Genomic DNA, 15,993 nt, shown 5'->3' on the forward strand with positions numbered 1-15,993 from the left:
TTGTCATCGGTTGCCGCTGAGGCAGATGATAACAAACCGAGTGCAGCTGTTTTTTGTCACAATAACGGCGCTTGTGGGTTGTGTTGTTTGTTCATGGGAGGAGAAGCAGCATGGTTTGAAAAGTTGAGCTGTTTTTTTTTTTTTTTTTTTCAGGCAGGGTAGATAATAAATGGCGTAGCGATCAAGGATCAATGTTGATGACGACCATACGAATAATGTCCAGGTAATATTCGCAAAAGACAGACTAAATCCTGTTTGTCTGTCAGTTGTTCTTTTTTTTTTTTTTAAACACCGTCCAAAGGCCATGTCTCATGCCCATTTATGAAATAAATAATTCATAGCAACGGGTCTTTTTGTTTCAGGACCCCAAAATGCATACCTAAGATGTTCCACAGAATATGTCAAATTTAATGAAATATTGCATTTGAAAGAACACAAAACCATACACTGACTGACACTGATTTATGACACGTGGCAGCGAGTAAAGATTTGCCGCTTCAGCTCTCGGCAGTTGTCGTGTTCAAATTCTGCCAACGCTTTGTGTCGTGGCCAAATGCAAGCAGCACGTCTATTACTGTATTCCTCATTCAATGATAAACCGGTTTTCCAAGAAAAGATAAAGAACAGCATACATGGGGAGGAGAAAAGGGGAAAAAGAAGCATTCTTTGAATTCTCACGACTGAAAATGAGCTCAATACATGGATCACGGCGTGGCCAGCGAATCCACCCGTCACGCTGCTGTGCTGCATGACACTGCACTTTGGTCCGTGTCGTCACTGGGGGTAAAAAGTGACCCCGTCTGAAAATAGCTCGCCATAGTAAGCGTCATTTCACATGACGTGAAAGTAGAGTACAGTCTTATCTGACTGATACGGTCAACCATGCTGGACTATTGCGATAAGCTAGCACCAAAAGATACCAGAGAAGTAGCTCATCACAAAAATTCTGATGAGAACTTTTTTTTATTTTTTAAATGTATTTCCTTGTGAAATCATCTTCCCTCGCCATTCCTGGTTCTTTCACTATTGGGATGAAATGCCCTTGATCCCATAAACCTCTGACATCCCATCTCACCGTGAACTTGCATAATGATTGCTTCTGGTCACCATGTCCTCGGGAAGAATGGGTAAACAAATGTCGGCTTTAATCTGCTTCAGTGACCTTCTCTTGGTCATTCCCTCTGAAGATTACGGTGGAGGAACGAGGAAATCCGTGGGAGGGTGACTTCTGTCTTGCATTTCAGCTCAGTTATTTGAGCAAAACCAGATACGTGTTATTTTAATGAACAAAGGAGAAACGCCAGCTGAAATCTTAAACCTCACAATTTTATAGCCCACGTTAAAAATGACACTTCAGGATTGTGTTTTTCCAACTGGCAAGTGAGATCACAGAGTCGTCATTCAGCGCCCGTTATGACCAACAGATAATGATTTGGGAGTCACGTTGAACTCGTATTTTTCACTCGTGAACGTGAAAAATAACTTCCTGTATCGCAAACTTAGAGCCTTACCAACATTTAACGCATTCACTGCCATGGACGGATTTACTTGTCTTTTCACAGCCCAGCCATTCAATCCCAGGATCGCTCAATTTTTTTCTCAAACGTTAGGGAAAAAGAGGGTCTGAAAATGTCTGGCAGTGAATGAGCTAATAGGTCCTTTAAAGAATTGCTCCACTCTCTACAATGTTTCTTGCCAGCCCAGCCATACTTTTGTTTTTGTGTAAGCTAACTGTATCCGTCAAGTTACTACCTGTACGTGAAAACGACAGCCATGGGGGGGGGGGGCAACAAAACCAGTAATGGCTTGTGTAAAATTTTGCAAAGCATATTTCCATTGATAGAATTAACACCAACCCAATCATTGGTGTTTAAATAAAACTGTGAATGTGAGTGCAAACTACAAAATGGCACATACAGATGCACAAGGCTCGCTATGAAAGCGGAACTGTCTTCGCTCTACTCTGCAACTAAAAGTAGGCCTGTGGTAAAACCGCCACCTTTCAACATGAGGTATGTACTCCCCCCCCCACACACACACAACCGTTAGAGGTCACATGTACAGGATAGCAAAGTAGCACGTTGCTTTTTCATGAACCGAGAAGACAGGCCAATAACGGCGAGACATCCATTACAGTAGCGTCCATTCGGCCTCCTTTGTGAGGACAGCGACGGTATCATGCACCGTTCAGGTCATGCTTCTCTGCCATCTGCAGCTGCAGTTGATAATGCGTAAGTGCGGGGAGGAAGGGATTGGCCAAGGCCGATCCCATGGGAGAGGAGACAGAAACAGGGACCTCGAAAGCCTCAACATCTGGGCATAAAAACAGAAGTGAAATGTCAACAAGACAGCAATTGTCCCTCAGCCTCCAAAATGGACACCGTCTTGTGACATACTTCCCAGAGCAAACTGTCAATGTTGGTCTAACTGTACAAATAAAAAGAGGGTATTTGTGTTTGGCTCGCGCGCTTGTGTGCGTTTCTGCCGATGCTGAACTCCTCACAAAAGGTAACGTGACTCTTCGATACAGCTGCGGGACGCTTGAGTTACAGCTTCCGATAGGTGAGGTTACAACACCCCTAGTTAGAAACCTAACGTTCAGAGAAACCTCACAAAAAACGGCGATGAAGGAGACAATGCAAAAATATAAGCTATGGTGGGCATGTTTGGGAATCATCAAAATGTGTGCCAAAGTTAAGCCGTGTAGTCTTAAGACCATTCACAGAGTTGTGTGAAGATCTATTTATTTTGTGTGCTTCATGAGCTGCCATTTCGAGTATTTTAAAACAACCACGCTGAGAAGGAATTTCGGCCACGGCTATAGTAAAGTTCAAAAGTCCACAGAAGGTTAACTCAGTGGGTAAATGGAGGAAGAACAAAAACAACATTTTGACACTGATTACCCTGACAAGCTTCACGCACAATAAATTCAAACATAAGCGCAAAGTTGGATTTGTGTACTAGCACCCTGACCATATATCATATCAAGCTCATGCTGTGATTTGAAAACAATGAGAACATTTTTATATCAAAATAAGTTGGCGCAATATCTCCACATCTTTCTATTGGGAAAAATAAACTGAGCGTGCATAAACAAATGTTGTTCTTCAGACATAAATTTAACTATGTGGCCCACGCTTGCATTACAGTTATCGACTTTAACTGCGGTTAATGAGTTACTTGCCTTATCCTTCAGTTATTATGTGCCACGGGCTTGCCTTATGCGCTTTTCACTTAGACGGGCTGCGTGTTTGCGTCCGCGTCATTTTCAAATTGGAAAAACGAGTGCGACTTTTTATGACTGTCTTACATAACAGCGCCTCGTTATCAAGACCCAATATTCGTTGAACACTTTGGTCAACTCTTTTAATCATCCACTTACGTCAATGACCTTTTTGGTAGCAGAGTCATATTCAAGCACCGATGGTGAACCGATGACCGATCGAAACACACAGTTCAAGGCAGGACTTAAAACTTGAGTGTTCAAAAACAATAGGAATGCTTGCGATTGTATGATGCGTGGCGGCCCAGACACTAAACTATGTACATGTGCACATCCAGCCAAGATCATGACTTAAGACAAAGCCGAAGGAGTGACATGCCAAGAATGAGCCTCAAGTGCAGTCAAACCGGAAACACAAGTAAGAGTTACTCATAAGACGTGTGACTGTGGGGCGTCTATTTACAGTTCTGTCTTTAACAACTTGGAAATGTACACAAATCCTGTCAGTGACTATCAAAAAGTCTTGACTATTTTTTTTTCTTTCCGTCCCCGCGTTGTCTGCGAAACTATTTTGTCCGAACCTCAAATGACTAATTGCACCCTCCACATTGTTGAAATACAGCAAGTGAGCACTTGTTACAATTCAGATGTATCCGTAACGCCCCGCAACCCCCCCCTCGAGAAAGTGTAAGACAACGCTCTTTTTAAGAGCCCCACCGATGTCGGGCCGGAAGCTTGCAAACACCGAGACCTTTATGCGTCGCGGTGGCACAAAGCCAGTAGCGCGCACTGTAACGTGAACACACACAATGACCGCGAACACCCTGTGGCCTGTGAATGAAATAAAAGGCAAGAATGCGCTCCCGTCGCTCCCTTTTTGCTTTGCAGTGAATAAAAAGGAAAAATACGGTTTGGGTTCGTGCGAGCACTGTTCAAATGCGACGAGCCACGCATTGTAATAAGCCGAGGGCAGGTGGCCTAGTAATCAGGTGCCGCTTTAGACACTGAGCGGAGGCCTCGTGTGTTTCGAGCGCTTTCATTGACTTGACGCAAATCCAATTTGAAAAGCACTCTCTTTGGAGTCAAATTAGCAAGATGTAAGAGTTCCTCTCACCTTGTAGCTGTTTAAATCTTCCTTCCAGGATATTTGAGTATTGCACCTGGTTCACAAATGCAGCAGGAGACAAGCAAGGCTCCCTGTCTCTGTGGTCCCATTCCATGGCTTTCCCTCCAAAATGTCCCTCTTACACACAGTAGGAACGCGGGCTCTCCAGCATATCACGGCAAAAGGAAAAACCTTCCCACTTTAAGACTGCATCAAATCCTTTCAACGGCTTTACAGAAGATCAACCTTTTGGGTATCCACAACCTCTTGGTTTGTAATTTCCTCTAAATCCTCACAACGTGTTCAATCAGTTAGGCCAAAGGCGAGTTGGTGAAAAAAAAAAAGTTGGAAGGCCTCTACCATGTCCAATGAAAACGCAAGGGGGGCGTCTTTACTTTAAAAAAAAAAAAAAGAAAAAGAACAAAAAAAAACAAAACTGAAGAACAATATGGTCTCTGTTTTACCTCCTCGGGTGAATCATTTCACCACACTCCCCAAAAAAAAAAAAAAAAAAAAAAGATTACAATCTCTTTTGGTTCCAGCAAAGGAACATTGAATATTCCTCCCAACCAACTGAGCAGTGCACTGTAGGAAAGGCTAACAGGCTGTGGTCGGATTGCTGTGTAAACAAAGCCTGCTGTGCCCTCCTCGTCTCATTTGCATAAGGTGTGCTTCTAAGGGGAGGAGTCCAAAGAATGCTGAACCAAAGAGGGCAAAGGCGGGGGGGGCGGTGGGTGGAGGTGGACTAAACCATTACGAACACTTTGCACGCTGCAACCGGAGGCAGATTACTCACAGCCACCTTAATTCCATGGAGCAAAGGGGTGCGGACTGCCAAGAAGGCACAAAAAAAAAAAAAAAAAGTGTGTTATTATCCGGTGTCTCGCTTCCTTCCTCGATCCTTTTCTGAGACAACATTCATGCGTCCTTTTTTTGTCTTCATCGGGACAATGTTGCGGTACAAGATAAAAAAAAAACACTTGAGGCAAGAAGGAAGTTGTTGAGGGTTCTCGGCGACACGGCAAGCTCTTTGCCGCCCGAGTATGAAATCATGTCAGGAAACCTATTGAGCAGGTTTTGAAGCGTTTTGAATCGTTCTAAAACAATTACAGATCGAGCTTTGTTCACTCATTTGATGTTTTGGGAGATGAAGGCAATACGAATACGATTTAGAACGGTGACACTGTCAGAAAAAAAAAAAAAAAAAAATGCGCCGACATGTGCAAAGAATTACGCAAGTCAATAAAGAGCATGAGGACTTAGGGTTATGACCTTTTTTCATTTCGTGGCCTTTGGTCTGGTCAGGGGGCAGAGTTAAAAGGAGCTGTTTGTTTTCTTTTTTTTTTTTTTATCCATGTCCTGATGAGCAAGGAGCATCTGGTTAGGTCTCATTAGCAAATGAACTGCCCTGGGTCTTATGTGACTGTTTGGCCTAATGAGATCCAACGACAACATGCTTCCTCCTGATAGAAGCAATGAACGGAGAGAAGAGAAAGCACCGCGTTCAAGCACAAAAACATACAGCTAATAATTCATGATAGCAATGGTCTGAATGGACACTGCCTGGGAGCACAAAGTGGCTTGGGGTGGGGGTTGTGGGGGGGCGGAATAGTAGGCAATGAGCGCAAATAAGATGGAATGAATGAGCTGTTCCGCGAAATGTCAGTTGTATGAACTTCACGGCGCTGAATCTTAAGAGACCCGAGTGTGGACAAACAAAGACAAATCTCCGATGAGAGTCGATTCCCCAGAATCAAGTGCAGGTGATTTTTCTCGGAGACTTCCCGATCCCTCAGCAATGGCAGACTTCAAAGACAAACGCGGGAGAGGCGCGGAAAAAGCTTTTCGACAGGAAAGGATCCCAATGATAATGCACGTCTGAATGCGTGACTAAGCACAGCAACGTGCACGCAGGATGCAGGTCTTGTAAGTTGCAAAAAAAAGGTAGGCGGGACCCTTGCCCAAGGGTGGGGGGGGGGGGATTTTACTGCGGCACGTCAAAGAATGCGTACATCAAGCCTGTACTTGTCCAGCCGAGATGGTATCGCAAGTATTTACATCGGAGTGCGCACTTTTTGGGTGTCATTCAGGCAGGTGACAAAAAAAAAAAAAAAAAAAAAGAAGCTGAGTAGAAGAGCACTCTAGCTTCCTCGAATAATATGCCAGCGATGATTTAATGCCTTGGCGTCAACACAGGCGGCGATGGATGTGTTTTTTTGGGGGGCTATGAGGAAAATGAATTTCTAGATGTACCTTGACATTAAAAGTCTTCTTTTTCAACTGCTCTCAAATGTCATCAGATCCTTTGTTACAGTTGGGGTGTAGTGCCTAATTGTGGATGTTCCTGCCTCTTGCCCCCCCTCTGCTGGGTTTTCCTCAATACTGCAAGTTGGGAGCAACTAGGAGGGCAAACGGGGCAGGAGAAGGCAAGAGAACATCTAGAGCGCTCACCCAGCTCGAAGAAACTCACAACTCGGAGCACATCTGGTTTGAGTTCGGCATCTCGCAAGCTTACTTTTAAAAGCATTTTCAACCCAAAACACTGCGTAGGCATCGTGTGCTTTTCAAACAACGATTCTAAGGATGGTTTCAGCGAATTTGGTATGAAATCATTTTGAGACTCCTCCTTGGAAGATGCAAAAAGTTTGTCGTCACCTCCTCATATTTCTCCGTATTACTACGGAGTTTATCAGAATTTCAGGTCTCTCTCTGACACGGCCTTCTTTTGCGTCTATTTCTGTCTTGCCCTATAATGACAAAATTGCATCTCTTGGACCACAAGGAATCGTGTTAGTACCCAACTCGAGTGCCTAATTAGATTTGTTCTGATTACTATTAGCCTTTGATATGTTCCTTTTGTGTCATTTTTTGTAGTTCTTTGAAGTTTTATTCCAAACAAGACTTTCATATCCGGACGATAATGTCGTGCCTGTGCAAATTCAACTGAAAAAAAATGTAATATGCATGCCAGGCCAGGAATTCAAACACTTAAGAAACACTTCATCTTTTATCCTAACGTTTGAAAAAAATTGAAAAAAATATTAAGTTCCTGGGATTGAATGGCTGGACTGTGAAAGGACAAGTAAATTCGTCAATGGCAGTGAATGAGTTAAATAAACCGTCCAAGAGTTTTTTTTTTGTTTTTTTTCCAGGAGTTCATACACTTAAGATTTTTTTTTTCTTTTTCAGGAGTTCACAGAAACTTAAGAAACACTTTATCTTTTACCCTAACGTTTGAAAAATTGAATGGCAGGACTGTGAAAAACAAGTACATTTGTCAAAGGCAGTGAATGAGTTAAATAAACCGCCCATGTCTTTTTTTTTTCCTCCTTTTAATCTACTTTCAGCTAAAAATTACCTTATGACAACGACCCCCTAAGTCTTGCATCTTAAGTTCTCTCAAAGCTCTTTATCTTTAAAGTGAGGCTGAACGCGCCTGATCGTTGAGGCAAAATCATTGAAGGAGAACTCCTCAGCCATGCTCAGAGCCACACTTCACATACACGCCGAGTGATCCAATCACAAGTGGACAGCTCTAACTAAAAGGTACACTCTGGATCACGTCACTGTTAGTCAGAGTGAAAGCAAATGGGGGTGATAAAAGGTCATCTAATCAGCAAGCCAATCAGAGACCATTAGTCAAAGATGGATTGCATGCTATCTCCACACCATGGCGACGAGGAAGATAAGGTCGGGGACTCAGGATGTGACCCGGGCCGGTGTTTGAAGACAGAATCCTCGTCTGCAAAGTGACCAGGAGATGAATTTCGGATTCATCCAGTTGGTGAGGTAACCCATACCTGCAAGAGCTTTGATGCGCGAGCGCTCAAAGAGGCGCGCGGAACTATTTTCGTTGTCCCATTCGGTCTCCGCCGCCAGGTCCCAGCGGTTGTTGATGTCATTGTACTGCTGCTGGATCTCCAAGCTGTCAAAGTCTGTGGGCGAGATGGTGCTCATGGTGTCCGGGCGTCCAGGCAAGAGGAAAATTCATCCAACCTAAAGTCAGAAAAGACAAAAGTCAGAATACACTGGGGAGGTGGGGGATATTGTATAATAAAAAAAAAAAAAAAGCTGACAGCTGCACAGCTTTATATTCCACATCAGATAGGAGCTTTCACTGTACAACTAGCTGCCAGCTCTTATGTAATGAGATATTAGGCATTTGATTTTGGAGTCAGAATTACACTGTACATTTTGTTTTAATGGTTCTCTTTTCATAGCATCCCATTTGTTCCAACACCAACTTGAACACGGAATATTTGGTAAAGGCAACGTACGTGGACACTGCACATTTCAAATCAATGTACTTGTACAGGCACAAAAGACACGTATGAACACACAAACGTCGCTGTTGGTGCATAAATACGCAAATGGAAATTTGCACAGGATTAACCCACTATTTGGGAGCATTGGTCAGATTAACATCCATGACGAGTCGGTTCACTAATAACAGTTTGTTGCGACTGTGGTGTGTGTATATATGATGGAAAACAAAATAAAGTCATCTTTATCAAAGCAGGACGTCTAAAAAATGACAGTCCATCATACTTTGCTTTGTTGTCTAACAGCAAATGAGGAGACATAGAAACAGCAACCCACTATGACTATTCATGATATATATTTTTTTTTAACCGCCTGTGTTTTTGACCCCAGCTACAGAAAGGCCACACCACAGACCCCCCCGCCCCCCGCACTCTGGGCCCATTGCATTATTAAGCATGTGAGAACTAAAAGCACATCCATAAGCGTGGCATTCAATACTGAAAGTAAACCTGAATGCTACTACATCAAGTAAAAATCTGCAACATACATTGTAGCTAGCTATATATAAATAACCACAAAAAAAAAAAAAAAAATCAAACAAAAGCTTGAAAATCTTATTAGCAGGAGATTAAGGAGTGTCTGGGAATAGGAACTAAAGGCAGGGATTAGTGAAGACGAGAGAACACGGCCTCCACATTACCACGCGGCTGACGTAAAAAGGTGCCGAAAATTCACAATTTCATTCCTCCCACTAAACCCTGGCTCAGAAATACGTCATTAATAGGGAACGCAATTTCACTTCTGCCGCCAAACTCTGGAAAAGCATCATGAATATGAATCATAATATCGCTCCCACTGAATGCGATAGATTCAAGCCTGTGTATGGTTGACAAACCTGCGCCCCAACAGTCTGAAAAATGACCCAGATTTCAAAAGGACACTACCTCAGACCCGAGCAGAGTGGCCATGTCCATGAAAACGTGTCCGTGGGTGTGGTTAAGGGCGGGCGGTGTCTAAAAGGGCAATGAGGTGAAGGGAGACCGGCAGAGAGACAAAACAATCCTGTTCTGGGAACAAGTATGAAGGGTCGTTGTTCAGTGTCTGTGTTAATCGCTCCTCAATGGATCAGACAAACAATCCCCCTGACCTACTATGATACAAGCTATTGCTCATCCTCCCACAAACACACACAATCACATCATGGAATGAAACCACACACACAAGCTGGGATGACCTATTCCACTTAGCGCCGCCGCCGCAATCGCTAGCGCCACACACCGCCTGGAAAAGTCACAGTCAATCCACCCGCTCAGCATGAAACCATATACTCCGCTGGAGCCTATTACGATTTGGCGCAACGTGGCTCGGCTCAGCGCTTTGAATCGCGCGCGGCTCCGTGGTGCGAACAAGAGGATAGTAACGACGACAGTGCATCTGTTGTTATGGGTAACCAGGCAGGATCCTCTTGAGGGCAATATTTTCCAAAATAAGCCTCCTACGGGTATCAGATGCGCAGCCTAGAGCTAGTCCACAACAATACTGCTCCTTGACATTAAGAAAAAGGAAAAGATGGTCAGACAGACAGATGTTGACTAAAAAAAAAAAAGGGGGGGAGGAGGGGGGTGGATTGGGGGGGGGGTGTAAAAAGGGTTCCATAAAAGCAAATCCCCCTGAGGCATAATCCACAAATTCAAAACAATGTTAATATAATAATAATGACACAAATCGTCATCACATCAATATGCCTCAGTATGTTGCTGCAGCAAAAAAAACAAAAAAAACCCCAAATGATTCAACAACTTCCGTACAATAACATATAGACACATTTTAACTGATGTCTTCTGATTTTATTTTGAACTCATCCGATCCTCCTCCTGCAAAGGGGAAGTGGGCCATCCGCCGGTGCCTCGGGGCTAAACCTCAGCCTCTGACCTGACAGACGCGTGCCCCAGCCGATTGTTTTGCCGAGCAGAGCCAGCGGCGTGATGGGCAGCCCCGCCGTTCTTTCCGTCACAACCCCCCCCCCCCCCCCTTTGTCACCCCTCCTTCTCCGCCTCTCTGCGAGCCCATTCTCCTCGCCCAGCTGGACGGTTTGTCAATGCGACCGCATTAATCAGGAGCAGAGTAAATGAGAAATTGAGCCCAGAATCCGTCGCCTGCAGGGAATTACATGCTCTGTGTACATTAGCCAGCCACACAGCCACTGTCCAACAGTAGTAGACACAAACGCAAAATACACAACAAAAAAAAATTGTCAGGTTCTTTTGTGGAAAAAAAAATCAAATAAAAATGGCAGCAGGTAACAATATAATAATTGGAAGATATATAGCATTTTATGCTAAGGCAGTGACTGGTTGTAATGTCATAAATTGCTGACCAAGCAATGACGTCATAGATCAGCGCCGCAAAATAAGACATTACAGTAAGACACAATATTGTACAAGCGCAATTTGAAATAATATCCGCTCACCAAAGTATGAGTCGCTTAACAAACCATCTTGTTTTTTAATTATCAATTTTTTTCCCCCTACTTGAATAGTACAGGTTAAAGTTTAACGTTTTGAAATTCAATGTCACTTTCACAGCGTCAGGGATGCGTATGGCTTGCATGTTAACAGTGTGTGTTTACTTTTTAACATAACTGCTTCATCAATTCACCTGCCAACTGTGTGAAATTGATTGTTGATTAATTGGGAAGCCATTGCGTCAAAGGCGGGGCTGCACGGCTCAGTTCGATTGATTCAGTCCCAACTAGTTTGTGGTTTTGAAACAACAACACCACGACATCTGCTGTGGGCAGATGAGCTACATCAGTGGTATGACTCCTTCAATCTTCAGCTCAATGCATCCAATTGCAAGCTCAGTCTTTTTAATCCATTCATCATAAGTGCCGCTTGATTTGATTAATAACCAGTGTGGACTGCGTGTGATGATAGAAGGATTTATCAACATAAAGGCCCTCTGATGTTTTTAGCGAAAGGTTGATGTTGGTTAGATCGACAGCAGCCGTGCCGTACTTCATATTTAATTTAAAGTGGAGGTCAACCCAAACATATATTTTTTAAGAATATGTTCTATGCAGGCCCACTATATGAAACAAGGCATTACGGTTAATATGAAATATGAGTTAAGCAACAAAATCCACTCGTTTTTAGCCATCTCTGGGGGCGGCCATTTTGTCACTTCTGTCGACGGAAGATGACATCACAGTTGCTCAGGGCTCAGGTAACAACCAATCATGGCTCAGCTTCAGAAAACAGGTGAGCCGTGATTGGTCGTTACCTGAGCCCTGAGCAGTTGTGATGTCATTTTCAGTCGACAGAAGTGACAAAATGGCCGCCCCCGGAGATAGCTAAAAACGGGTGGATTTTGTTGCTTCACTCATATTCCACAAATACAATATTAATCAGAATGCTGTGTTTCAACTAGTGGGCCTGCATAGAACATATTCTTTAAAAAAAAACATGTTTGGGGTTGACTTCCGCTTTAAACGAGGGTACACAGAGGAATTTACACATTTTTACTCTGCCTGCACACACAATAAAAGTAGCACTAAAACTAAAACTCCTGTGCCAACAAAAGGGCCCCATACAATGAAGGAGTCAGCAGAGAGCTGGGACAGTTGTTGGGGCCTTTCCTGTTTGTAACGACCAAGCAGCCAAGGGCATGTAAGCATCAGAGGCCCCTCCACAGGCTGCTGATCCCAGTCTAAATGCGTCGCTGAATAGGACAGCGGGCTCTTTTGTTGACCTGTAGCATCACATTCGTCAAACAGTCAAGCCACCGTGCCCTCCGCACGCAGACGCAGACATGTCACTTTGATTCAGCGAGCCAGCTTTTTATACAGAATAAAGGAAAACATCATTCGTTTCTCTTTTGCGTCAGTTCAATCATGCGGCGCAAGAAGGAAATGTGACAAAAGAGTCGCTGCGGAGGCGATGATCATTTTCCCCAAAACTATTCAGCTCAAGACACTGTTCCAAAAACACCGGATGAGACGTTGTTATCCTTGTGCAAGCACAACGATACTGAATATACAGACTCAACCCATGTCTGAAAAGATTTCAAACCTCCACGAATCATAAACTGCTGCCACTTCAAGTAAATTCTAGAAAACAAAATTGGACCACATAATATATCACTGAGGTACTGATTAGCAAACGATTCCCTTTCTACTAATGTTAACAGCAATATAATGAGTGACAAATCGTGTCGCTAAATAATTTTTTCAAGGGCATGAACACAAGCTTCCTTAGCATGATAATAGCATTGGAAAGAAACCGTGCGCAAGCTATTTTTGTATTTTTCTGTAGTAAGGACCAGCTCCCATACAACAGGTTACCGCTCCCATCTTAAAAGCAAAATAAGCCAAGTCTTTGACTTTTGTTTCCTCAATGCTAAGTATGTCGAATGCCATGCCAAATGGCTTTTTAGCAATGCAATAAATTCATTGCTTTGTTCTTGAATGTTGATGTTACGGCAAAACATTGGAGGAGGATTGGGTCCTGAAGAGGCACCAAATTTCTAATTTGGTCTTGAGCTGCAAATGTTACGGAAACCCAGCTTTGGGGAGACCCAAGTATTGGCCATGAAGTATTCATTACTAGAGTATTTTGTTGCACACACCATTTCGGCCACATATCCAGAGGGCCACTGTGAATTATTGACCACAGTGCCAACATACAACTAATGCTGCCCTGAGACAATTCCCTCAGTAGCACTGATTTACTGTACTTGGTGGAAAAGAGGATATGTGGCCCTCTAGTGGCACTGTTCAATTTTTACTGAAAGGGTGCATGATGGGAAATGTTATGAAATTGTACAAATATAAATATATATGAATATCAACAGAAAATAACCGTGAATAGTTCAGCCCTAGTGTGTATGGTCAATTGGTTATATGTGCCCTATTTGCTCAGGGTGTACTGTACAGTACACCACCTCTCACTAAAAGTCAGCTGGGATGAGATCTGAATACCAATCAATCCAGCAAATGCAATGAATGTAAAATTCTAACACACTGCTATGGCCATCCCTGGACCCAGTGACTAACTGCCCTTACCATAACAATACAGCGAGATCATTGTGCAATTCCCTTAGTAGGAAATAATAAAAAAAAGATCACAGTGACATTCTGTAACATGACTCATAAGCGATGCAAAGAACTGGAGACCAGTGTGAACGACAAAGGGTGGAAAAGGAACAGGGCAATTAAAATATAACCACACAAACACACATTTTCTATTCAGGCCATAGTTGGCTGTCATACATTTTATCAGCTTGCATCAAAGCACTGACAGACAAGTTCTAATATGTGTATGGGGAGCTGTATTGAAACCCACGATCATACAATATTTAAAACAATTCCCTTATGAGGACAATATAATGGTCTGGGAAAGAAAAGCAATTAAAAGTCTTCAATGTGCATACACATACTGAACAAGCATGTCCCAACTGCCATTCATTTTTACGAGCCAATTTTAAACAGCTGTGATGCTGTTTGTCATTTATGTTATGTCAACAACAAGTTGGTTAAAGTAAGATTTAAAGCAGTACTTCCCAACAAATGGACTGTAATGATATACCATCAGGTGTGCCACGTAAAAAATGTCTAATTTCACTTAATTGGTGTGAAAATGATTTCCTCATTACAAATATCACATATTACAAATAATGTGTTCGATTAAATGTTCTTCCATTAAATGGTACAAGGTATATTGACCTTTGTATCTAATTTTGTGACATTTTTGATTAGTGGTGTGTTCTGAGATTCTAAAGTAAAATGTGTGCAAAAAAAAAAAAGATTGGGAAATACTGGTTTAATTTATACTGTTGTTAAAATAATCAGTAGCCCACGCATCTTATAGCTGATACGTCCCTGCTGTTTAGGCCATGCAGCATACATCTGTCCTACCATAATATAACAGCTCTGGACATCGAAAGCCCGACACCTAGTAAATAAAGACTAAATCAAGGCAGAAAATATGAGACAAAGAAGAAGCTAGCTAGCAAGTAAACGTTGCTTTTAGTTGCTCGTCCTACAGCTCCACGTTGTGGACGTGAACGCAGCATGTTCAGTCCGAATGTGGCAGGCTTTGACATGGATTCAAACAAAGGCAAAAGAGACAGACGTACTGATTGATGGCTCCTACTTTAAACACAGACCAACTCCTGGCCAAGCAGCTTGCCTTTGACCAACAGATGAGCCCCAGTGTGTGAAATATGACTTTTGTCATCATGTTCAATAAACACACATTGGTGACGATAAGCTATCTGTTGGTATGGGATGCTAATAGTGGCTGTGGGCTAACAGCAGTCACCTGAATGATATCACTCTCCTCTCTCATTAGCTTGGTTATTAGTAGGTTAGCCAGAAAGCCATTAGAAGATGGAAGAAGAATGAGGAGATATGCTTACCTCTTGCCTTGTATTCTGCCTTGCTGTATGTTTTTATTGCACCCTACCCTCGCTTAAATATGGAATTTTAAGTCGACATCAAAACGTGCTTCCCTGGCGTTCAATCGGCGCGTGCCACTCCGCTAATTCAAGCGTTAACGTTAAAAAGCGTAAAAAAAAAAAAGGTTAAAAATAAGATCCCAAAGGATGCTAATAATGTCCCTGCGTTATATCCGCATCATCAAAAAAAAAGATATTCTCCTCCGCGTTTGCTATCAATTCGCCGTGTTCAAAAGGCAACCCCCCAAAAAATGGCCTTTTCGGAATCTAGTTGAAACACATGAAAACGCTCCGCCTTGGGGACATGACTGATGAGACGCAGGTACGAGGCGGATATCCGCAGCAGCTCGTGGCCGAGCATCCGACGCTCCGCCCGGGTCCAACCTCACTGGCGCTCCCGCTGCCTGCGCTCGCGTGTAGCGGCTCGCCTCGAAGAAAGAAAAAGCGGTGGAGGTGCTGCTGTTGGTGGTCGTTCGGCGTGTGCGTGGGGGAGTGTGGGTGGGTGCTTGCTGACCCTTCCTGGTCACATGCGAAGCAGCGTGCACAGATTCGATGCTCTTTCTGCACTGCGATTGAACGAAACAAAAAAAAACACAATATGGTGCTGTCCCTGGTGCTAAATGCAAAAGCCTGGTAAGATATTGTTTTGTAATGAAGTGATACATTTCATTGGGGTTATAATACAAACAGTGCTGCTACTAATCCTGCTGTTAGCAAAATTACATGTTGGCTTCCGAAATGCCAAGACTGTTGTTCATTTCCGTCTATTATCTCTGTAACCCACTACCATCTTCGTGTTATTTTCATTTTTTCCATCTGGCTCCATCTCACCCGTGACACAAATGAAGACAAGCGCTATAGAAACTGAATGGCTGGTGTGGACACTGCTCAAACAAACAAAAAAAAAAGAAGAAAAAAAGTGTGTTTTCATAATGTGAATGCAAGT

General features: G+C 43.1%; 1 protein-coding gene across 2 annotated transcripts in view; it reads right to left on the reverse strand.

Moving 5' to 3' along the window:
* Nucleotides 1-15,560, reverse strand: part of sptbn2 (spectrin, beta, non-erythrocytic 2) — a 34,618-nt gene extending 19,058 nt beyond the window's left edge. Inside the window, exons 1-2 of one of the 2 annotated variants that reach the window (XM_086057444.1) lie at nt 15,009-15,560; nt 8,129-8,324 (exon numbers count right to left, since the gene is read on the reverse strand). In XM_086057444.1, coding sequence (XP_085913570.1) covers nt 8,129-8,285 — 157 coding nt within the window. In that variant the 5' untranslated portion in view covers nt 8,286-8,324; nt 15,009-15,560. Of the gene's footprint in view, nt 1-4,337; nt 4,912-8,128; nt 8,325-15,008 lie in introns of those variants that run through there. The other variant, XM_086057445.1, reaches the window with a different exon arrangement.
* Nucleotides 15,561-15,993: the final 433 nt, after the last annotated feature.

The sequence above is a fragment of the Filicampus tigris genome, chromosome 17, assembly GCF_054856515.1.
Source record: "Filicampus tigris isolate MCC_2025a chromosome 17, RoL_Ftig_1.0, whole genome shotgun sequence".
Classification (NCBI taxonomy): domain Eukaryota; kingdom Metazoa; phylum Chordata; class Actinopteri; order Syngnathiformes; family Syngnathidae; genus Filicampus; species Filicampus tigris.